The 23,842-nt window shown below is 38.5% G+C and overlaps 1 protein-coding gene across 3 annotated transcripts in view; it reads right to left on the reverse strand.

Moving 5' to 3' along the window:
• The window catches only part of PKD2L2 (polycystin 2 like 2, transient receptor potential cation channel), a 40,461-nt gene that overhangs the window by 15,823 nt on the left and 796 nt on the right, over positions 1 to 23,842 (reverse strand). The window contains exons 3-10 of one of the 3 annotated variants that reach the window (XM_045284990.1): positions 19,746 to 19,879; positions 17,569 to 17,825; positions 12,497 to 12,718; positions 6,977 to 7,205; positions 6,704 to 6,808; positions 6,247 to 6,428; positions 2,685 to 2,805; positions 1,134 to 1,235 (exon numbers count right to left, since the gene is read on the reverse strand). In XM_045284990.1, the coding sequence (XP_045140925.1) occupies positions 1,134 to 1,235; positions 2,685 to 2,805; positions 6,247 to 6,428; positions 6,704 to 6,808; positions 6,977 to 7,205; positions 12,497 to 12,718; positions 17,569 to 17,825; positions 19,746 to 19,879 (1,352 nt within the window). Of the gene's footprint in view, positions 1 to 1,133; positions 1,236 to 2,684; positions 2,806 to 6,246; positions 6,429 to 6,703; positions 6,875 to 6,976; positions 7,206 to 12,496; positions 12,719 to 17,568; positions 17,826 to 19,745; positions 19,880 to 23,842 lie in introns of all 3 variants that reach the window. The other 2 variants (XM_004697011.2, XM_045284991.1) reach the window with 2 other exon arrangements.

The following is a 23,842-nucleotide window of genomic DNA, read 5'->3' on the forward strand; positions in this document are numbered from 1 at the left end:
ACTGGTACTTGTATTCAGCAATGCTTGGGTGGAGCAAGGGGACGTGCCCAAGCATGGGTAAGACTGTAAGGGTTACGTCATTGGTCACAGTCCTGGGGAAGAGCGGGAGAAGAAGAGCAGCTGCATCCGACAATCATCTGACAAGGATGCGGTGCGCCCCAGGGACCAGTGCACAGAAAGGGGCAGGTTCTTGCCCAGTACTGCACGGACAACACAAAGGCTACTGGTGTGCAGGAGAAAAGAAGAGTGGTGATAGCAACAGTCATCGGACCACCCACAGACGCTGTAGGCACCCACAGATGAGTGGGAGAGACCGGAGAACAGGTTAAGTGGGACCCTCACTCGAGTGTAAGCCGAGGGGGGCTTTTTCAGCTTAAAAAATGTGCTGGAAAACTAGGCTTATACACAAGTATATATAGTAACTGATTAAAAAAAAAAGATAGGTGGGGGTCTATGAAACTTAGGGAATTTGAACTTGTTTTGACAAGTCAGGGAAGCAGAATTGTTCAGCAGGGAAGTGATGTGATCTGAGTTGGCCTGGCATGGGGATAAATACTTAGGAAGATGTTGCTGCACACAAGACTGGGTAATTATCTAGCAATATTCAAAGTTGCTGTGGAGTCCACAGAAGTGACTCCGAGTGAGCAAAAACAACGGAGTCACACTTTACACACAAGCCTTCATAGCAAGCCTATGGCTACAGGCAATAAAAAGTGTAAGGTTTTTGAGCCGGGGATGACATAGTGTTGCCATTAGCAAGAATGTAAGGAGGTGGAGATGCACTGACCTCTGAGTTTAGATGGTTAAAGAAATTTATCAGCCTCTACAAGCTTTTGGAGGAAAGAGAACACCTAACAATGCTTTGTACAAAATAAAGAAATACTGTTTGAGATAGTTTTGGGCTACATTTTAAAACCAGAGAGCCTACTTCATTTCCCTGGTAGTGAAATGATGCAATCATGAGTCATGTTGTGGGAAAAGCGATCATTTGGGGTAATTTAAACTCTCTTTAAAAAACAGAATCAAACTCGCTGCCATTGAGTAGATTCAAACTCAGTGATATTTAAACCACAATGCTGGAGATGGTACAAGATTTATCTTAAAATTTCAGTGGAGAAATGAGTTTGACTTACCTTTTTAATCATTTTACCAAGCTCAAAATCTGGCCTTCTGCCTATTGAATAATCAGCCTTCACTTCTGAATATGTATCATTAATTATTGCCAAGAACATGTTCTGGGGAAAAATATTCAAATAATTACTCCAATAAAAATTTAGTTTGTTTCTTTGACATGTACAAAGCATGGCTTTGTAAAAATACATTACATTAAATAAGTAACCCATATGTTTAATTACAAGGAAATGACCAGATTATAATATGATAGTGTGGGAAATGTGTAGTGTGTGAATTGATATGTCAAATATGGTAAAGAAATAAAAGCAGAATGTAAGACAGTATACCCAAATGAAACCCATATCCACTGCCATGGAGTCAATGCCGACTCAGAGCAACCAAGAATGTAAATCTTTACAGAGCAGACAGCCTCATCTTTCTCCGGTGAAGCGGCTGGTATGTTTGAACTCCTGACCGTATGGTTTGCGGTCCAGTGAAGACATGAGCTGGTTAGTAATATGAGGACGCTTCAAAAAGCTCAGTGGAAAATTCCATGATCTTTTAATATTATTTTCCATTGTTTATATATCTATATATATACTTTATATTTATATATAAATATATATATTATGCATTAGAAGAAAACAGGATACTGTAATCATGTTCATATTTAATTCTAGAAAGCTGTATAATTTGCAGTCATTCTAAGGCTCCTCTGACTACTAATGCCTAGCTATCACAAACAAAATCAGATAGTGGAGAGAGTAGTCTTACACCCAGCCCACTGTTCCACTTTTTTTTTTTTTTAACCTTTCCCTGCGGCCCTACTGTATTACTTTGGTTTTCCCTGATGGGGGGTGGAATGACCTAGCTGGGGCGGGGGTGGGGTGGGGTTGGGGGTTGGGGGCAGGGTGTGTGTGCGTGTGTTCAAAATCAGATACCTACACTTTATCCTGGATTATGGGCTATAGTACAAAATATTTTATTTGCCAGGAGGACACTGAGTAGTTTTTTGGTTTGTTTTGTTGTCTGAAAAGGAGGCAGGAGGCCAATTAAAGTTGGGAACTTACACTGTGAGGGCTCTGGGCATGACCAAAAAAATAAAAAAAGTTTTCATGGAGTAGGAGTGCCTTAACAAGGCACTAATTGGACTTTTCCTAAGCATATGTGACACACCCATGCTGAGGGCTTCTACAAATCATAAAGAGTAAGCCTTCAGCCTGTAAGAAGTAAAAACAACTGCAATATGAGCAGGCTATTAATGACATAATTCATACCTATACGCTTGAGAGACCGGGGCCCTCAAATCATCTGTATAAGTGATTGAGCACATTCCTGGTGTACAGTAAACACCCAGAGGTAAACTACTGTGGTCACATTGTACATTGGGCACCTTGAAAACATTAGACACTGGATGAGAGAACGTGGATTGTTAGGAACTAAATCACTCTTAATAAATTTAAAGTGTTCTTAATGCCAAACTGTGATATTTATTCTCAAGGAGAAATTTCATTTTTAGTATAATAATCAAAAGCAAAAAGATCAAAGGATATGTATATGATCATTCTTACCAACAGGACAAAGAACACAAAAAAGATGAAAGTGATGAAGTAAATAGGTCCCAAGATCCGATTGGCCTGCTGAATACCAGCAAAATTAAAATCTCCAAGAACAATTCGAAATTGTGCAAATCTTTGATAGGGAGAAAGAAAAGTATTAGAAAATAATTGTATCTCTTCATATGCATACCTGGTAACTGATAGTCTTGTTTTTATTTAAAAAATAACTTCATCTACATGTCATACAATTCAATAATTCAATCATATCAAGAAGAGTTGTATAGTAATCACAATCAATTCTAGAATATTTTCTTCATCCTTGTACTCATTGCTATTCAGGTAATTATTAATTTTTTTAAATTATGCAAAAATACACACAATAAAACATTCTCCGATTCCACAACTTCTACATGTATAATTCAGTGCCATTGGCTGTACTCTTCATGCTGTACAACCATTGTTGATATCCTTTTCCAAGTGATGATGAGTCTCTAAAGAAAGTGACTTTAATTATGTGAGTATGAAACAAGAAGCAAAATCTCTGACGCAAAGTCAAACTGCCGTGTGGGTGTCCGAGACGAACTTCACAGGAGTGGGAGCGTGCATCTTTTTCTGTGGGGCGGCCGGCGTTTTCACCACGGTACAAACCTACCACCAAGGGCTCCTATGATCGTTAAGAGGGTTCTGAAAATGGATTTAGAACCTCCTCCTAAAGATAAGTCTTGAAGTACTTTGTAGCTAAACAAATAGTCCAAGGGATATGGGCTTGGATTTACTTAACCAATGTGAAATCTATGTTCACTTACAAAATTTGAAACTTGTAATATTTGTTTACCAGTGGGTGCTGGCAGTGGCCTCCCTGTTTCATTCTTTTACCCTTATAAGACAGAATACTTTGTCAAACTTATTTTCAACTTGTACTAAACCCAGGAGTCTTGCATCTTCTAATGTAACTGATGTTTATAATTTTTGTTTTAACCACCTTTTCTGCTAAAATGAAGATGCCAACAATTGTCACCATTGTTGGAAGGCGCTATCCAGTTGGTCTTGACAGCACAGTGACCCTATGCATGAGAACAAAACACTGCAGTCTCACACCACACTCATCGTGATGTTTGAACCCGTTGGTGCAGCCACTGGGATAATACATATCACTGGGGGTCTTTTTCTTTTTCAGTGACCGCCTTCATAGGTTCCCAAACATATTTGGCGCACCATACCCTTTTTAGAATAAAAATTACTCAGTGCTCTCCTGGCAATTAGAAACGTTTGTTCTATAGCTCATAAGCCAGGATGAAGTGGAGGCATCTGCTTTTGCAGTCTCCCTGGATCATTCATTGTCCCCCCACCCCCAGGAGCTGCTTTTGCCAATCATGAAGAGAGCCCAGGGCTATCTACAATGAAGGACAAGCCAAGGAGACAGACTGACGATTTGGTCCGAGGACTCAGAGCTATCTGGTGTTTCATCTCTAGAACCTACTTACCTAATATGTTACTAAAGGATACTTTAAATTACTTATCCTGCTTTTTATGCTTGCTTTTTTAAAAAATAATCATTTTATTAGGGGCTCATACAACTCATCATAATCTGTACATATGTCATCTGTGTCCAGCACTTTTTATGCTTGGTTTTTAATGTTCTTTGACAAAGGGAATAATAAGGCTAAATTGAAAGACAAGGTATTTTACCACAATTCAAATAATTTTTCCTCCCTGGCATAGGAGAAAAATAAGTCCCATTTTAATGTGTTTTTTTGCTTGATCTTTGTCTCCATGATTTTGCTGCTGCTGCTGCGTTGGTGAGACGCTCACCTGGCATGTCTCAGTCAAGTCAGTTACAGCTCTTAGGGGAGCAGGTCACCAGGCCTGTTTCTTCCCTGGGGGCTGACAGTTGAGTTTGGATTGCCAACCTTCAGGCTACCAATGGAGTGCAAACTACTTGTACCACCCAGGGCCCTTAGACAGAATGTATTTTGAAAACTGATGTTTTACAAATATCATTATTTTGCTTATACAGTTAAGATTGATTTTATCTACCCACAAAGACAGTGAGTGCATTTATGAAAATATTTCGCTTGCGGGGGATCATATTACTGTGGTTTGGGGTGAAAGTTTACAAAGGTAAATGTTTCACTTTTTAAGAAAATTCAGAATACTTTCTTAGGATTCTAAGTTAATCTGTTATGTAAGTTTATTTCCTGCTACCGATTATTTCATGATATACAATTATTTTTTAAATATGAGGGTTAGTAAGAAAGTATTGCTATGAAATCATAAAAACCTTTATTAAACAATACAATGCAAATGAGAAGCTATGGTTTCTTGACCTGTCCTCCATCTAGGTCTGTACAGTTCTGAAGGTGGTGTTTCCATCTCTCACCCTCTCTGGGAAACTTCGGCACTTTCTGGTTTTTCATCTCACTGCCATCGATCGACTCACTGCTGACTCATAGCAACCATGTCAAAACAGCAGTTTGGGACTCAAATCGTGTTCCTTTTAAATGTTGCGTTTGAGGAACAAAATGAAATCTGAAGGGGCATGATCACGGCTATAAGACAGATGGAGTAAGTTTCCCAATAACATTTCCTTAGGGTAGCTCTTGCTGATCTCAAGGAAAGAGCGAATGCATTGTGATGGGAAAAAAGTCCTTTGCACAACTATTCTGGCGCTTTTTTCACCCATGCAGATCAATTTTCTTAAGACTACCTCCTCAAAAGTCGCAGTGCGTATCTGCTGTCCTCTGAGAAACTCTATCAATACTTACTTCTTCTTTTTTTTTTTTTTTAAGATTATTACTTTTGAACTTCCCCCAAACAGCGGCCATAACCTTCTGAGAGACCTTCTGCCTTGACTTCATCTTTGAGCTCTTCCTGACCTCCCTTCCAACATAGGATTCCTTTAAAACTCGTGTTTGATGTTGGGTAGCCATCCCATAAACTTGTGACAAAGCTTCCATTAGTTGGAAGATGTCCACTTGAGTTTTTTAAATTTGGTATTAGCACTGAATTCTAATAAGTCTTCCCCATGGCACAGCACGCCTCCTTCTTGTTTTGAAGGCCCTCTAGCTCGACTGAGACAAATGCACTACTGAGTGAAGCTGTCTGTGGGCTTCCACTGATCGCAGAGACTTGTTAAACACATTTTGTTTGGAATACTCATGCATCCATGAATTGGAACCCCCAGGAGCAATAATTTTTGACTTGCCTTCATTCATCTTTTGCACATCAACTAAGGACAACCAGATCAATATTAATAAAAGAATTCCAAACATGGAGCTCCCTAAGGAAAATATTACTTCTTTTCCTACAGAGCAAATATTCAAGACATGATGGCCAATTTCCATTATCTTAGATAAAATTACCACTGCCAATGGAATATTACTTTCATTGACTTGATCTCATAATACCTAAAAAATAGGTATTACTGTCCTTTTAGATCTTTCAGTTACAAACCCTTGGCCATCTATAATAACAATAAACCAAGTGTAGATTTATTAGAGCTTATTACTTCAAGCCTTACCATAATTTTTTTAATGAACTAAAAATTATAGTTACATTTATGCTAAGAGCTTACATGGCATTTTGAAAAGTGGAAAAGTCCTCAACCTGTGATCCAAAAACAAGATATCCTAACTGGGCATAAGCAAAGAATATTATAAAAAACATGATGGCAAATCCTACTATGTCTTTGATACAGCGGGACAGAGTTGATGATAGCTGAGACATGGTCTTGTTAAAGCTTATGAACTTGAATATCTGAAAAAGAACAAAGTTAAGTGAAATGGAAGAGAGGAGAGAATATCAAAGATTATTTAGTGTAAGTTAATTTCAAAAGAAAAGAGCTTCAAATAAAAGGAGATGCTTAATGATAGCTAGGAGACATTTGAGAGTTCGCCATGAATCATTACAAGACCAAACTACTTAAAAATTACTTTACAGTTGAGAAAATTCTGGTTTTCCCCTCCTGATATTGTAGTTTAGTTTTCCATTTTGTCATTACACTGCAGTCCTATATAATAAAATATAAATACCTTTATCCAGGCAAAGAAGATAGTAACAGCAATGATATTATTATAGTAAATGTGCCAGTAGGCAAGATAATAGAAGTCTGCATATATTTTAGTGTTTTCCAAAAGCTGTCCAAGTGAGAGAGAAATTTGTATATTACAGTATATGTTGAAGGAAATGGCCACAAAGCATAACTAGATGAGAAAATAAGAAGGGTAAAATTAGAGACTATTCCTACTTCAAAATATCTTGCAACCTATGAACCCCTCCCCTCATCTATATGAATATATACTCACAACCAAAAGTAGCAATTCTATCCAGTTCCAAATACTTTTGAAGTAGGCAGATTTAAATTCTCTTATTTTTTTTATTTCTTGTGTTGTGAAGACAATAAGAAACATGCAAAATGTGATTTCACAGGAAGCAATAAAATAATCATAGTAGCTAACATATCTGAGGAGCTTCACAGAGTAGAATTGCCAGGAAGTAAGTGTTCCTCCAGTTGCAGGGAATTCTGCCACCAATCTGTAAAATTAGCTTTGTACAAGTAACTCTGTATCTCAAGCATTTATATTTCAGTACTTAACTCAGAAAGAGTGAAATCTCTAATCAGCAATAGCATTTAATAAAGTTATTTTGTACAAAATATGTTTCTTCAGTGTCATAGACTCATTAGAAAATTTTCTAGTAGATTCACTTATTTCATAATGGATCCACTTTTGTGTGGTATCTTTAAATATTACAAGTGCCCAGAGACCAATGTGAATCAGGAAATGAGATGTGATTTTTAGGCAGACCCTCATTCTACTATGTGTCCAGATTACTCATTCAACCAGGAACACCAATTAATCTCCACAGGAAAATAAGGCGATGCTCAAGAAAATTCTACACTGCTAATTGCTGCTATTAATTAGGACTCTGCCCTGCTACCAAATACATAATGCTTGCTTTCAAAGAAGGATATACTCTTCCCTGTATTTTATCATAGATACATATTGTTTCTGAGTGCCAATCCCTCACTTCAACCTTTGTTTATGTTAGCCACTGGAAGTTGGCTATAAAGCTCTATGTGCAAATAGAAATATAAAAATTAACCTCAATACTAAAAAGAAAATTATTTCAAGGTTTAGTTTACTGGTTTGAGCTATATTTCTGGAGTTCTCTACAGCCCCAGGTAAGTCAGTTTGGTAAGTTTAGGGAACCAATACCTGGACCACAATGTACTTATTCTCACTTAAAGATATTAGCACACGTTTTGGTACTGGAATAAGGCACTGAAAAACATCAGCAAATACCCCAAATCCAGTGTAAAAAACAAACTGGGTTTGTATACAACTGCTGAATAGTAGATGCTCAATGTCAGACATGTGAGTAAAGTGAAAGAAACTCAATATTAAGATCTGAAGTGTAAAAAAAAAGAGAGAAAAGATCTAAAGTGTGAACTAATAAATCAAGAGAAGAAAAAAGAAAACAATAGCATTCAGTTTGATTTTCCAGATATGTACACAAAAAGGAAAATATGTAGTCTTTGTGTAAGCAATATGCTTGTTTACAACCATCCCTCCCCCCAATTTTATTGGCAAATAACTTACATATTGTTCAATAGTTCAATCATATCACAGAGAATTGTATAATCAGCCCCACATCAATTTCCAAGCACCCTGCCCCGGTTAAATCGCCTTTAAGATGATTTATGTACTCACAATCCTTTCTAGTGCTCCCTCTCCCCTCCTGTCTTCATTAGTTACTCCATAAATCCCCTTTCCCTCCCTATCTCTTCCCTCACCTGTGTTCCGTATATCCCCTTGTATACATTATTATCATTAAGCATCCATTCCTCCTGTGCTTCACAGCTGGGAGACCCAACAGAAAATAAAAAACAAAACCACGCAAAGGTGGTAAGGGTAAAAACATAATTGTATACTGATAAACATACTAATAATGTGAAAGAAGGAAAAGACCACCACCAATAATCAAACAGCCGGGGAAGACATTTCTGACATGAAACCAGTAAGAAATACTTGCACCCAGAACAAAGTCAAGTGGCGTCTGTAGGGTGGTCAAGTGACCAAGGGTCAAGTTTGATCCAGCATAATCAGGATTACAATGATCTCTGCCTGGTAGTAGGGCTGATCGTGACTCTTGCCAGGGGCTAGAGTGGATCTGCCAGTGGTTCAGTCTGACCAGACACTCTGCGGATGGGTTTGGGCCCCCACCATCTTTCAGAGCCTCCACAAAGTGGGTGTTCATAATTGTTGCTCTGATGCTTTTCTCCTCACTGTATTCGAGTTTTGTCCTTGTCACCTTTGAATCACACAAACTGGTGTTCTTCTTCCATGTGGAATTAGTTGATGCCTCCCTTAGATGGCTGCTTGTTTGAATACAAACCTTTAAGACCCCAGACACTATTCTGATTGATAGCCGGGCACCATCTGCTTCCTTCACCACTTTGCTGTAGCACCTTTATCCTGTGATCACTTCATGAAGGTGAGTATTGAGCATAGCCATGATGTAAGAAAGAACTGACTGTTCTTAAGTTGGGGCTAGGATTTTACAATCACTGTTGCTGTTATCAGGGGCCATAGAATTGGTTTCAACCCATATCTACCCCATGCACAACAGAACTTGTCTGTCAGTTTGTCATACTGTGGTGGTTTGTGTGTTGCTGTGATGCTGGAAGCTGTGTCACTGGTATTTCAAATGCCAGCAGGATCAGGCAATGTGAATGGGTTTCAGTGGAGCTTCCAGACTAAGTGTAGTATTAAATTAAAAAAATAAGATGACGCTGAAGGAGGGTGGGGGAACCAGCCCCCACCCGCTGCTAGAACTCACTGGTTCAGTAATACTACTTCTGGGTTCAGTAATGCACAATTGTACGGTTGAGATATATAAGCATTATATTAAAGTCATCAAGAGCATGAGAGATAATACAATAATACAGTCAGGCATGATACATAGCAACATTGCTCACCTCAGCCCTGCTTGGTGGTCCACGTGGAGAGGGGGAAGGGAAGGAGGGGAAGGGAACAAGGGAGAGGGGAGTGACCAGGGAGTGAGCAGCAAGGAGCTCAGGGTCAGAGTCAGAGAGTCAGAGAGAAGTTCTGCTGACTCACACCTATATACCTTTTTGGGGGCAATCCAGCCCACTAATTACAGGTAAAGACATACGTCACAGGAAAGGGCTGCACTATAGGTTACACAGCAATGAGAGGGTGGTCTAGGGGGTGGTCTCTGGGTCTCCATAGGAACATTATCAGTAGGGTGCAAACCCCACCTAGAGGAACCAAGCTAATGGTCCCAAAGCTTCAGAGAGAAGTAGGCCATTGTCCCCAGCAGCAGGGAGCAGGCCCAGCCCTGCTGTGGGATGAGACAGCAGTCTGGCAGCAAGTGTCTGACTTCTCCCCACAACTAAGAACAGACAATGAAGAAGGATTCAGCTCCCCACACTGAAGGAAGAGCAACTGAAAGCCTTATGTACAGCTTTGAAACAACCACTCTCAGCCAGGTAACAGGTTCAGAATCTGCTCAAATTTCTAAAAAATAACATTTACGAAAGCAACTTAAATAAGTATAAAATCGTGAGATGGGAAATGTGGACCTAAGCTGATAATACAAGGAGTTCTTCATCTCCCTTTGAACCAGTTACCCCAATTTTTCCATTCTTATTTAGGACATGAAAATGGCTATGTGTTCTTTGCTTCATCCTTGCCACAACTGGCCTGATGTTGGTGATGATACTAGTAAAAGGCTCTTATTTCCCGGTGAGAAAAGAAAGAACGATAAAAGGTATAATTCCATTTGCTGCTTAAAGTAGTTCATTGCTGTTATTCATTTCCACAAACATTAAAAGCCCAGGGTAGTGTTTCACTGTTACGGTTGCACAAGGTAAAACCCCCAAGTGAACCTAAGCCCCCAATTCTGTATCCCATGCAGAGTGAAAAATAAGACTTGTGAGAGGGAAGTGGATCTCTAAGAAAGTGGGAGAAACTATAGTTTGACTCTAACAGTCTCTAACATACATTATCCCATTGCTCTTTCCTAACAAACCCTAATTGTCTATAGGTATCCATCCTTTCCCTCCAGATCATTTAGAAGCAGCTGATTCAATCCCCAGGTGGACCCAATCCTGGTGATCCTGCATTCTTTGCCCTGTTAGGCTCAAGACTTGAAACTCACCGTTGTCAAAGTTGCTTCCTACTCTGAGCAACTCCATAGGACAAAAGTACAACTACTGCCAAAAGAGTTCTATGGTTGTAAATTTTTATGGAACAAGATTGCACATTTCTTCTCCTATTGAGTGGGGAGAAGGTGGATTCATACCACTGACCTTTTGATTAGCAGCCAAACTCGTGCTTTTACCACTGCATCACCAGGGATCCATTGGGTTCAAGATCCCAGGCTTAATATGGCATGTGATATAAGCTAAAAATCACACACACACTAAGGGAAGAAACTCTCTTTGGTTGATGCATTGTCCTTACAGGCATCAAATAGAGTTGTTGCTTATTCACAACCATTTTGAGGAAGCGTAAGACAAGACTGAGACAAAGGAGGATGGAAGGTGAAGTCATGTCAATGAAATGGCGCTACAGTCCTCAACTTACTGCAAAAGGAATGGCTGTCTCTGCTATTGATTTCTGTGACAATTATGGGTTAAAAAAGTTTAATTTAGGGTTTTCTGTTAGAAAGGTTCCTAATTCAAAGATAAAGAGTTGAGACCCAAGTAAGACCTTGTATCAATGAGCTTTTTAACTAAGTAACAAACCCTAATGCAGTGGCTAACAAAGATATTTATTTCTTATGCAGAAACCTAAGAAACGAATTCTTATGTAGAGGTGAGCAGATTCACCTGGGCTTGACTGATCTCACCTAGGCTTGCTAATAATGTATCTGTCCTTTGACTGGGTCCAGTCATGTGTCTTTGCACTGGCTCTGCTTGTTTCCCACCACTCCCGACCCCACCGCACCTGGGTTCAGTGAGGTGGCCCAGCCTGTCTTTCTCATGGTGATGGCAGAGGGGCAAGAGAGCAAGTTCTAACAGGCAAACTCATTTCAAGCTTACGCTTACATCATAGTAATAATATTTCATTGCCCAAAGTCACATGGCCCAACATCAAGGTCACAGGACACATTACAGCAAAAATGTGATGATTTGAGATCTTTCTTTTAAATATCACAGGCTGTAATAATTTATTGGATGTTGACTATTGTTCTATATTGTTTGAAACTTAAATTGTTCATTTTTGAGACAAAATGAGTAACTTGAGAAGCCCATTCAGAAAGGAAATGGAAAGATCTGAATGATATCATTTAGGGAGATAATTAATACTAAATGTTGGATCTCTCCAACTCCAGAAGGACAATAAAAGATGACAAATCCTTAATATGAAATTAACATATCATATGCAGTTCATGTTCCTGAATAGATCCTGAAATAATAATACAATGGATATGATACTGCATAACCTTTTTCATTATTGGCAATAAGACTACATTTTTATTTCAAAGGCTATGATTTAAATCTCAGTACAAGTACACACAACAGGGTCTGGATGCTTTAAAATGTTTATATGCTAATAAAAGGAGCCCCTGGAGGGTGCCAACAGTTAACTTGCTCAGTTGTTAACTTAAAGGCTTAAAGGTGTGAGTCTACCCCGAGATGCGTAGGAAGAAAAGCCTGGTGATCTGCTTTCCCAAATCATCCATGGAAACCCTGTAGAGAGCACAGCTATACTCTGACACATAGGGTTGCCATGAGTTGGAATCAACTTGTTGGCAACTGGTTGTGCTAATAAAAGAGTTTTTGTGTCACTCACCTGATGATGCAAAACAAATTTACATTAGCATTGTATAATGAAAAATCAATAAAAACAACTCTCGTTGCTCTTGTGATCCAGCTGTGTAGTCGAAGGTCAACGAACTTGTCTTTGGCTTCAAACTTTGATTTTGATAAAGTGAAAGTATATCCCCCATTTCCATACACACCAACGAATCCCCAGTGCCAAGGGGAGTTGGAGCTAGAAGTGGAGTACTTCCATCTATTGGACAAAAGAATGCAGAGATGAGAAAGCCTGATTGAGAAGTACTTGAAGGATCTAAAACTAACCTTTGGTTCAAAAGTTATAATTCTTGAAAAGAGTTATGTATTTGTAGGTATTACAGTAATTTGAGTTAAAACTAGGTTGAGGATAAAGAAATATTTTCATACCAAAGCAAACTCACTGCCATCGAGTCAACGCCGACTCATGGTGACCCTACAAGACAGGGTAGACCAGCTCCTGGAGTTTCCCAGATGGTAACTTTTTTTTTTAATCGATTTACTAGGGGCTCATACAACTCTCGTCACAGTCCATACATACACCAGTTGTGTAAAGCACATTTGCACATTCATTGCCCTCATCATTCTCAAGACATTTCCTCTCCACTTAAGCCCCCAGCATCAGGTCCTCATTTTCCCCCTCCCTCCCCGCTCCCTCATGAGCCCTTGATAATTTATAAATTGTTATTTTGTCATATCTTGCCCCTAGATGGTAACTCTTGATGGGAGTAGAAAACCTCGTCTTTCCTTCACAGAGTGGCTGGTGGTTTCCAACTGCTGACTTTATGGTTAGCTACTAGGTGTTTTGAGGATATTTTTAAAATTCCACCTGTTAACTGACCCCTTGGGTTTTCTAGCTTGGTGTATCATTCATTAGAAATTGCTGTCTTGCACAATTCGTCTTGTAGCGACAGAAGGAAGATGGCTACACAGTCTGGCCGCAGGATAGCTGTGGTATTTGCTCCAAAAGGATGACTGTGTTATTTGTGCCTAAACAAAGGCCCTGTGTCTGCTTCCTCCTGTACTCCAGCATGTGCACTCATTCAGTGTAAATTATACAATCCCAGGCCTGCATCCTTTATTCTCTTGCCCATGATGCACTGACAGATGTGTCTGGAGGTGATGACACATACCACCCTTGTATGGGACGTCTTTGGAGAGGTGTGGGCCTGGCCTGTGATAAACCCTACTCTTTATAATCATCCTGATGACTACGTATGTAATAAAGGCTATGCTTGAGCCCATTGTTGCAGTGACTGGGTCAGTCCATCTCATCAAGGGTCTACCTGCCAGAAGAACAAATAAGTCTGTCTTGAAAGAAGTACAGCCAAAATGTTTCTTAGAAGTGAGGATGGCAAAACGTTGTCTCATGTACTTTGGACATATTATGAGGAGTGATCAATTCCTGGAAAAGGACCTCATGCTTTATAAAGGAGAGTCTGTGAAAGAGCTGAAGATCCTCAACAAGGTGAATCAACACAGTGACCGCAAAGATAGGCTCAAGCACAGCAGTGATTATGAGGGCGGAGCAATACTAGGCAGTTTTGTGTTTCAGTATGAATTTCAGCCGACTTGATAGTACCTAACAACATACTCACTGCCATTGGGTCAATGCTGACTCAGTGATTCTATAGGACAGGGCAGAACTGCCCCTGTGAGTTTCCAAGACTGTAACGTGTCACAGGAGTAGAAAGCCCTGTTTTTCTCCTATGGAACAGCTGACCTTGTGGTCACTACAACTCATAATCAGTACACCACCAGGTGCTGGTGCTCCTTGGGAGAAAAACTGGGCTTTCTACTCCTGTAAACATCTATAGTCTCAGAAACCCACAGGGGGTCACTATGAATTAGCACTGACTCAATGGCAGTGAGTTTTCTTTAATTTTTTATTATTTAAAAAAAATCATTTCATTGGGGCTTGTACAATGCGTATCACAATCCATACATCCACCCATTGTGTCAAACACATTTGTACATTTGCTGTGAGTTTTTTAAATTTTTTAACAACATAAATTTTGACTGTCCACATGGACCTCATGGGATGGTATACACAGGAATCAAGTTGACTAAATCTGTGGAAAGAGACAATCAGTCACAACAAAGCCAGGGGGCTGACTATGGGACAGACCATCCATCAATTGCTCTTATGAGAATTCAAGAAAATTAGAACAAGTTGATAACAACCAAATATATCTCACCTGATTTTAAAGATCATTGATGCACTCAACATTAATGACCCAAGATCAGATGAATTCTGGATTGACATCAAAGACATCATATATGAAGAAAAAGGTAATTTAAAAGATGGAGAAAAAAAGAACAAAATGCAAAAGTCAGAAGAGATTCTGAAAATTACTCTCGGACTTAATCAAAGCTAGCTGCTATCAAGTTGATTCTGACCCACAGTAATTCTATAGGGTCAAGTTGAGATGCCCTTGCAAGCTTCTGAGACTATAAAATTTCAGGAGTAGAAAGTATCATCAAGGTGAGCAGCTAATGATTCTAAACCGCTGACCTTGTGGTTAGCAGTCCAATGTCTAACCCACTACACTACCAGAGCTCCTGGACATGAAACAGGTACAGTGAAAGAGGAAAAAAGATAACATAAAATAATTGAAAAACAAAGTCAAAAGAAGTTTTCAAAGGGTGGACAGAAAAGATCAAGTATTATAATGAAATACGCAAAGAACTGGAATTAGTAAACCAAAATCTAAGAATTTGCGTTGCATTTCTTAAGCTGAAAGAACTGAAGAAAAAGTTCGAACTTGAAGTTGCAATATTGAAGGATTCTACAGGCAAAATAGTGAACAATGCAGGAAGCATCAGGAGATGGAAGATATACACAGAGATATTGTATCAAAAATAATTGACATTCAGCTATTTTAGGAGGTACCATATGCTCCAGAACAATATAGATATTGGTAAAATAAACCAAACTCAATGTGTTACCTTTGTTATTTAAAGTAGCTAAAGATATTTTTGAATATTAAAATATCTCTTAAAATAGTCTTGAATTTCCAATTTAAATGTATAATTGATTTATCTCATAATTTTTAAGTTGAAGGGGAAACAGTGAACAATATTATGATATTTAAGTGACTGTGTCACCATGGTGAAGAATTTAACATAAGCAAAGTTATAAGAATTACAGAAGCATTTTAGAAAATTTTGCTTTAGTGATATAGCTGAACTCTTTAAATTTAAAAATGGATTTTGTTAACCCATTGATTTAAACAAGCTTAAGAAAATGTTTGGTTTTGTTTGGCCTAAACACTTCTCAAAAAAATGACTTGAAATTTAAGGAGTCAAAGTAAAAGCTTAAGGAATATTGAGATTAATAAGTAAAATACTGATTTAGCAAGCAAAACTATAAACAGTTTTTTCTATACATATATGTATGTCGTCCTCAAGAACACCCAAAAATCCGTGCAAGGGAAATGTAAGTGAAACACACACATGCACACATATAGCAATTACTAATCTTGAGAGTAAACAGGGAGGTTTTACCAAAAAGGAAATGTATTTATAATGTATATTTGTTACATAAACATTGTAATACTTTAACAGTTTATGGTGTATGTATATTGAAAGGATAATGGGTGGTGGTGCATAAAATAGCTACCTGTTAGATTACCTTCTATGTCAGAAAGACAACAGATACATGTACGTTGAACTGTAAAGTTAAGAGTCTAAGTATGCTAAGAAATAGGAAGTACACACTAGAAGAAACAACTAAGAGAGTGAGGAATGGATTCTGGACAATGGAAATTGTTGAGTAGGTAGGGTAGAACTTTGTAAATATTTGCATCACATTAATAAAAATTATAAAAAGTATAGTCTCTTCTCCTCTATGAGTTTCAGAGGGCTCTGAAAGCACAAACTATTAACAGCACTGGTACCAGTAGTTTGTGTGTAAAGGGAAGCCAGTACCAGTTCATTGGGCTTTTCCGTGATCAGTACAAAATATTGGCATGAAACTGTACCGGCTGTAGCCTTGACAATGGTCATAGCACCCTTGGCAGGCACTGTCAGATGACTGCTTGTGGAGCACAACGATCCCTGCTTAGTATCGCAGCACAGGAAGTCACGGAAGTAAACCAAGGTGAGCAAGAAGGCAAGTGACAAAGCCGCCCAAAAGTCCTTAGGGATATTGAGACACACTTGGAATGTGCGTGAGGGAAGATGGCTAGGCTACAACCGGGGGTGGGGGATAATTATTTGACTATAATGACCAAACACTGCCTAGGGCTTTTAAAACTTTTCCACAGAGAAATGTGTAACACAACAAGCACTGCCAGAAGCACCTTGGATTTATTGTGTATTTTATTTTGAACGATTTTCTCTTGGTCATTGTATGACCAGAAACCTTTTACTGTTGCCAAATTTTCGAGATTCCCCACATTCAGTTAAACAACCTCATGTGGGGCTGCAACCCATAGTTTAAGAAGTGTTGGCATATGCCAGCCAGAAAAATACCAAAAGCCCACTTTGTATCCTGAAGCAAACAAACCAACAACAAAACCCAACTGGCCTTTTACCGTTGGCCATTTCTAGTTTCCAGAGGACTGTGGGACCCTAAATATTTTCCATGTATCTGGACTCTGTAGCATTTTCTCTTGGAGGGAATGGGTAAGCATTGGGCTGTTAACCATAAGGTCGGTAGTGTGAAGAGGCTTTCTACTCCTGTCAAGAGTTGCAGTCTTGGAAACAGGGAGTCGCTAAGGTGGCACTGACTTGATGGCGGTGAGTTTTGTTGTTTTTGACATCTAAAAATATTGCGTGATCTATGTGAATATGAACATCATGTGAGACCTGTTTTTCCATCACAGACTAATGTCAAATTGAAAACCTTGGTAATAGCACTTCCCCTTTCAAAGTATTTGCACTCTTGCATTCCTTGCGTGTAAACTTTGAATTTCCTTTTTTACATACTTCTGCCTGTAAGTTACTTTTGATACCATTATTGAAAGTATCCTGTGGATTATTAGTTGGAAAAAACACATCTTTTCACAATTTCACTAAAATATTGATCAGCTACAAAAATTACTGTATAATTTTTATAATACTCACTCGGTATCACGTTTAAGACCAAAATCGTCCGAGTCTTCATTGTCAGAAGTGTATTTGTCATAGCACTCACTCATCAAAGACTGAAAAGGTGAATAGACCTTGCATGTGTTGTTGCGAACCTTTAGTTGACGGATTCTTGGAACTCCTAGAAGTATGTTCTCATAGTAGATGCGACTGGTGTTCTTTAAGTTATACAGCTGTTGGTTATTATACCACGAGTCCCAGTACAGACCTTGCAAAAGGGGTCCTTCCATAAACTTTATAGAGAAAGATAAATGTCATGGGAAACATACTTTGATGCCAACAGAATCCACACTTTTAACGTGATCTTGAAAGCATAAAAATCAGAGAAATCTGATGAAAATGACATTGCTGACCAAGTTACCATTAATACTAATGGTAATGATGATTATGATGCCTAATCCTTACTGAGTGACCACTTACTAGGCAATGGGTGGGTACGGCTCTAAGTACCTTATAAATATTATTTCATTTAATTCCATTTTCTCCACTTATATGAGATGTTGAAAATTTCTTCCCAATACTAAACTGCATATCATAGCTGTGTATCATAACTTCACCTCAAAGTTGTCTGTGCCCCCCACCCCAACAGTAGCCACAGTGGTTGCTCTTTTTAACTACTCCTATGTGCTCATTCTAAAGGTTACAAACCCAGGGTTTCTAATTTTTTTTCTTTCTTCCTTTTGCCTTTGTCATTGACCTTGTACATGCCCCAAGATAGCAAGTTTTCCCCCCATTTTAAAAATCATTTTATTAGGGGTTCATACAACTCATCACAATCCATACATAACATCAATTGTGTAAAACACATTTGTACATTCATTGCCCTTATCATTCTCAAAACATTTTCCCATTTGTTTTTTAAGGCAAAGTGAGCTCCATTTTTTGTTTCAAGGAAAACAAAAATCTATCATTCTTTCATTGGTCATTCAAACGACCTATTATTTAGCGCACAGCTCACGCTTGCCTTCTCATTCTCAGGAAATGAATGACCTTATCTTCTGAATAAGATAAATTTGAAGTTCCTAGGATGCTATTCTTTTTTTTTCCAATCATTTTGTTGGGGGCTCTTACAGCTCTTATCACAATCCATATATACATCCATTGTGTCAAGCACACATGCTTAATTGAGGTCATGATAGTGGGGTGGGGTGGGAGAAGCATTTAGGAACTAGAGGAAAGTTGTATGTCTCATCGTTGCTATACTGCACCCTGCTTGTCTCTTCCTTGTGACCCTTTTGTAAGAGGACGTCCAATTGTCTACAGATGGAATTTGGGTTTCCATTCCACGCTCCTCCTCATTCACGATATGATTTTTGTTCTGGGTCTTTGATGCCTGATACCTGATCGCATCGACACCTCATGATCACACAGGCTGGCATGCTTCTTCCATGTAGGCTTTGAGGATGCTGTTCTTAACCTCTGTCCTTTCTTATTTCGTCGTCGTTCATATTCTCATAATTTCCCATACAGAATTACTTAAAGCACATATTTATAGTTCCTAGAGTGGCCTCCCCTTAGTAATCTTCTGACACTCAAATGAATTATCATAATCTCTGGAAAGCCTTCTCTGCCTCCTCCCTGGATGTTCCAATAGTTATGACATGGCATATATAAACCTGCAGTTCCCTTAACTATTCTTTCCTTATAATGTGAGGATCTTCCTATGTTAAGTGTAATGGAAAAACAAGTCTGTGCTATGCTGATGGAAATTCTCTAAGTACATAAAAGTGCTGTAAAATTATATTCTGAATACATACCCTATTATTACTATATACTACTCTAAAACACACACAGTACAGGGTTGTATGCCCAAACCACAGATTATACTTTATAGGCAACTTAAGAAATCTTTAAGAGTAATTTTCACTACACACAATTACATACCAAATTTAGAAACCTTCATATAAGAAACAAATCTCATATTTTCCAAATGAGAACATAAATAAGTATATTTTTCTCCCCAAGATATACAACCTCTATCTCACTGAGAACACAGGTTCTCAATAATTACCTACTGGTTGGTTGAGTCTAATAGTGTGAAGAACGGGTATTTTTACAGATTCTTTCAACACATTTATTTGTCTGCTATATGTCAAGGTTTTTTTTTTAAATGGAATATCTAAAGCCATAGCATCCATAATCACATATCTTACCTTCCAAAAATCAGTTATGCTGCGAACAGACTTAAAGCTGGTTCTTTCATCACCAGGCACAGAAGTGTCCAAAAATAGAGATGACATAACTTTGTTCAAATAATACATATGTGGATTTACCATCCCAAAAGTCACTAAGGAAAAGATTTTTTTAAAATTATGTTTAGAAACAGGATTATAAATGAATTCACAGCTCGTTTTCAATTATATTCTTAAATTGAAATATTTTTCTAATCATAAAAATATTTTTTAAGAAAAAAATAAAAATGTACTTTGCAAGAAGTTTCTTGTAACCCACCTCTACAATCAGGTTTGGTATAGTCTTCCAGATTTTTCTTGATGCATACATATTTAAAACATTGTTTAAATTTATTACTTTTATTGGGGGCTCTTACAGCTCATCACAATCCATATATTCATTCACTGTGTCAAGCACATTTGTACATATGTTGCCGTCATCATTTTCAAAGCATTTTCTTTCTGCCTGAGCCCTTGATATCAGCTCATTTTTCTCCTCCCTCTCTCCCTCAAGAATCCTTGATAAATTACAGATTACTTTCATATCTTACATCGCCCTCTGTCTCCCTTCACCCACTTTTCTGTTGTTCGTTCCCTTGGGAGGGGGTTATATGTCATCCTTGTCATCAATTTCTCCTTTCTCCCACCTTCCCCTTATCCTCCTGGTATCTCTATTGTCATTATTGGTCCTGAGGGGCTTCTCTGTCGTGGATTCCCTGTGCTTCCAGCTCTTATATGTAGCAGTATACATGTTCTGGTCTAATCAGATTTGTAAGGTAGAACTGAGATCATGATATTGGGGTGGGGGGAGGAAGCATTAAAGAACTAGAGGAAAGTTGTTTCATCAGCGCTATACTGCACCCTGACTGGCTTGTCTTTTCCTTGTGACCCTTCTGTAAGGGGATGTCCAATTGTCCACAGATGGGCTTTGGGTCTCTACTCTGTGACCCCCACCCCCATTCACATTGGTATGGTTTTGTTCTAGGTCTTAGGTGGCTGATACCTGATCCCATCGGCACCTCATGATTGCACAGGCTGGTGTGCTTCTTCCATGTGGGTTTTGTTGCTTCTCAGCTAGATGGCTGCTTGTTTACCTTCAAGTCTTTAAGACCCCAGATGCTATATCTTTTGATAGCTGAGCATCATCAGCTTTCTTCACCACATTTGCTTATGCACCTGAGTTAGTTAATTGTCCCAGCCTGGCCGATAATCACGTGGGCCTAATTGAAAGGCGGAGGGAGAAATGGGTGGTGATCCTCGCCTTTCTAGTTCTCGGTCTCTTGTTTTGTGATGGTCGCACCAGGGTGCAGCTGCCTTAGCAGTTCCCTGCTTCAGCTTGCAAGATTGACTTCATACAAGACATCCCCAAGAAGAAGCTACATGGACCTATCCCGATGCAGCCCTGGGTGCTGGAGCAGCCGTGTGGAGACCCCTGCTAGTGCTGAGATGCTTATTTGTTCACTGACTCAGCTTTCCTCTTGCAGTTGGCATCATTGCCTCTGTTTTGTGAGGTGGAAGACTTTGTGGACTGGTGTTGGGTTAATGTTGGACTTGTGGGCTTGGGCAGCATTGGGTTGGGATGTTTTCGTGATGCACATTTTCTTTACATAAAACTCTCTTATACATGAGTTGCTGTGGATTTGTTTCTCCAAAGTACCCAGACTAATACAGCACCCATTTTGTCTTCAGTGATCTTGTCAGGAAGGTGAGCATCACAGAAACAGAATGCCGGATTATTAGAACAAAGTGTTCTTGTGTTGAGGGAGTACTTAAGTAGAGACTCAATGTCCATTTGTTACCTTAATACTTAAAATACATAGTTATATATAAATATATTTACATATGTACATACCTGTATTTAGACCTCTATAAATGCCTTTTGCCTCCTACTTCTTTCCTCTTATTTCCTTTTATTTTCCTCTTGTCCCACTGTCATGTTCAGCCTTCATTCGGGTTCAGTAATTCCTCGCTGTTACATTGCCCTTGATTAAACCCCACTAGGCATCTTATGCCCTTCTCTTCATTGATTTTAGTTCACTTGTTTTCTTTGTCCCTGGATTGGTTGACACCTTCCCCTTACTTTCTCCCACCTCCCCTTCTCCCATATCCCCTGGGACCGTCAGTCCCGTTGTTTTCTTCTCCAAATTGTTTATCCCACCTATCTTATCAAGATAGACAGATGTACACATATTTATAAGATTTTTTGTTTACAAAAATATTATACACACTATTCTGAAACATGACTTTTAAAAATTCTATATTGAGAATAGAACCCAGAACTCCAATCTCATCTGATTTTAGAATCTAAGCAGGATCAAGTCTAGATGGAAGAACAGATAATATATTATGGTGAGTGTATAAGTTGTAGGCTTTGAATTTTAAAAGATATGGGTTTAAGTCCCAGCATTGGAATAATAGCTTTTGTTATATGGTTTTGTTGTGAGAAGTAACTGTGCTTGGCACGTGGTTAGAGTTTTACAAAATATTAGCTAGTATTTCTTCTTATTCTTTTTTGGGGATTGCTATGGATTGAGGCTTAGAGAAAAGTACAGGTGAAATATTTTCTTCATTTGTCAGAAATCCTTTAGTTTTTAAAAACTATGTTATCTTTAGCATCACTCATGGCATATTATGCCTCTGCCATTCTTTAATAATTACATAATATTCAACTCTTATTGTAACAATAAAATTTCCTTTTCTTTTCCTGAATGGTGAAACTATAAGTGATTTTTTTACTTACATTTTTCCATTTTTCAAGTATTTTGTGGTATGTTATCTTTATAGAAACTTTTAAACACCAGTCTAAGAAATCTTAATTTATAAGGTTGTCTACAGTTGTCATTTTAATCAAGATGTGACTCAAACCCACTTCTAGAATAACAACTGGTTAATTGGTAGACAATGCCATATAGCACATACAGTCCTCCCATTAGGCAAACTTACATGCATATTGAGCATGTATCAAAAAAAAAAAAATGCTCCCCCCAAAAGCTTTTTGTTTGATTTTTCCCAGCAGTTTTATTGGCATAAAATTTGAATATCACACAATTCAACTGTTCAATCACATCAAGAAGAGTTGCGCAATCATCACCACAATCAGTTTTAGAACATTTTCTTCATTCTTGTACTCATCCTTATTAGCTCTCCATTTCCAGAAACCATTAATCCAGTTACTGTCGCTATTGATTTACCTTCCCTTGATTTCATATACAGAAAAACATAAAACAAACAAGTAAAACTAACAATAATAACAAAGTGAAACAGAAAAAGACCTTAATCAAAAAGAAAACAGAATATTAAAAACCAGAACAAATTTTAAATGGGTCAAAAGGAGATCAAATGATAGGATGCTAAATTTTAACCAAACTGCATCTGCAACAACCCATTTTCCAATGTATTCTACATGTTAGCAAAGCTATTAAAAAAACCAAAATGCTCTTTACTACAAATTCCTTATCTTTCAATTCCATGTTCCATAAACGTTTAAAAGCTCCCGTGTATTGTCTTCATATAGTAAGGAGTCCTTGGGTGGTGCAAACGGTTAACCCGCTTGGCTGCAAATTTTAAGATCGCTGATTTGAGTCCACCCAGAGATGCTTCAGGAAAACAGTCCCGATGATCTAAATAAAAAAATCAGCCATCGAAAACCCGGTGGAGCACAGTGCTGCTCTGACACACATGGGGTCGCTATGAATCAGCGCTGACTTAATGGCAACTGATTTCATTCACATATGAAATCAATGCTATTGATATATAGAAAAGTACAAGTTGTGACATTTTCCCAGTTCTCCTTAAAGATTGCCATTGATCCATGGATATATTTGTAACACAAACATATTGTACTATTAAGTGTGTGAACCCTGGTGGTGTACTAGTCAGCGTTAGGCTGCTAACTGCAAGGGCAGCAGTTCAAACTACCAGCGGGTCAGCCCCAGAAATACGGGGCTTTGTCCTCCATCTGGTAAAGAGTTAACACCGAAAATTCATGGGGCACTTCTACCCTAATTGGGGGCGTTATGGGTCAGCATCCACTTGATGGCAGGGAGGTGCTTTCTTGGGTGTTATCCGAAATGTTTATG

Source organism: Echinops telfairi, unplaced genomic scaffold (assembly GCF_000313985.2).
Source record: "Echinops telfairi isolate 266 unplaced genomic scaffold, ASM31398v2 ScPeMD7_7469;HRSCAF=8507_1, whole genome shotgun sequence".
NCBI classification, from domain to species: Eukaryota; Metazoa; Chordata; class Mammalia; order Afrosoricida; family Tenrecidae; genus Echinops; species Echinops telfairi.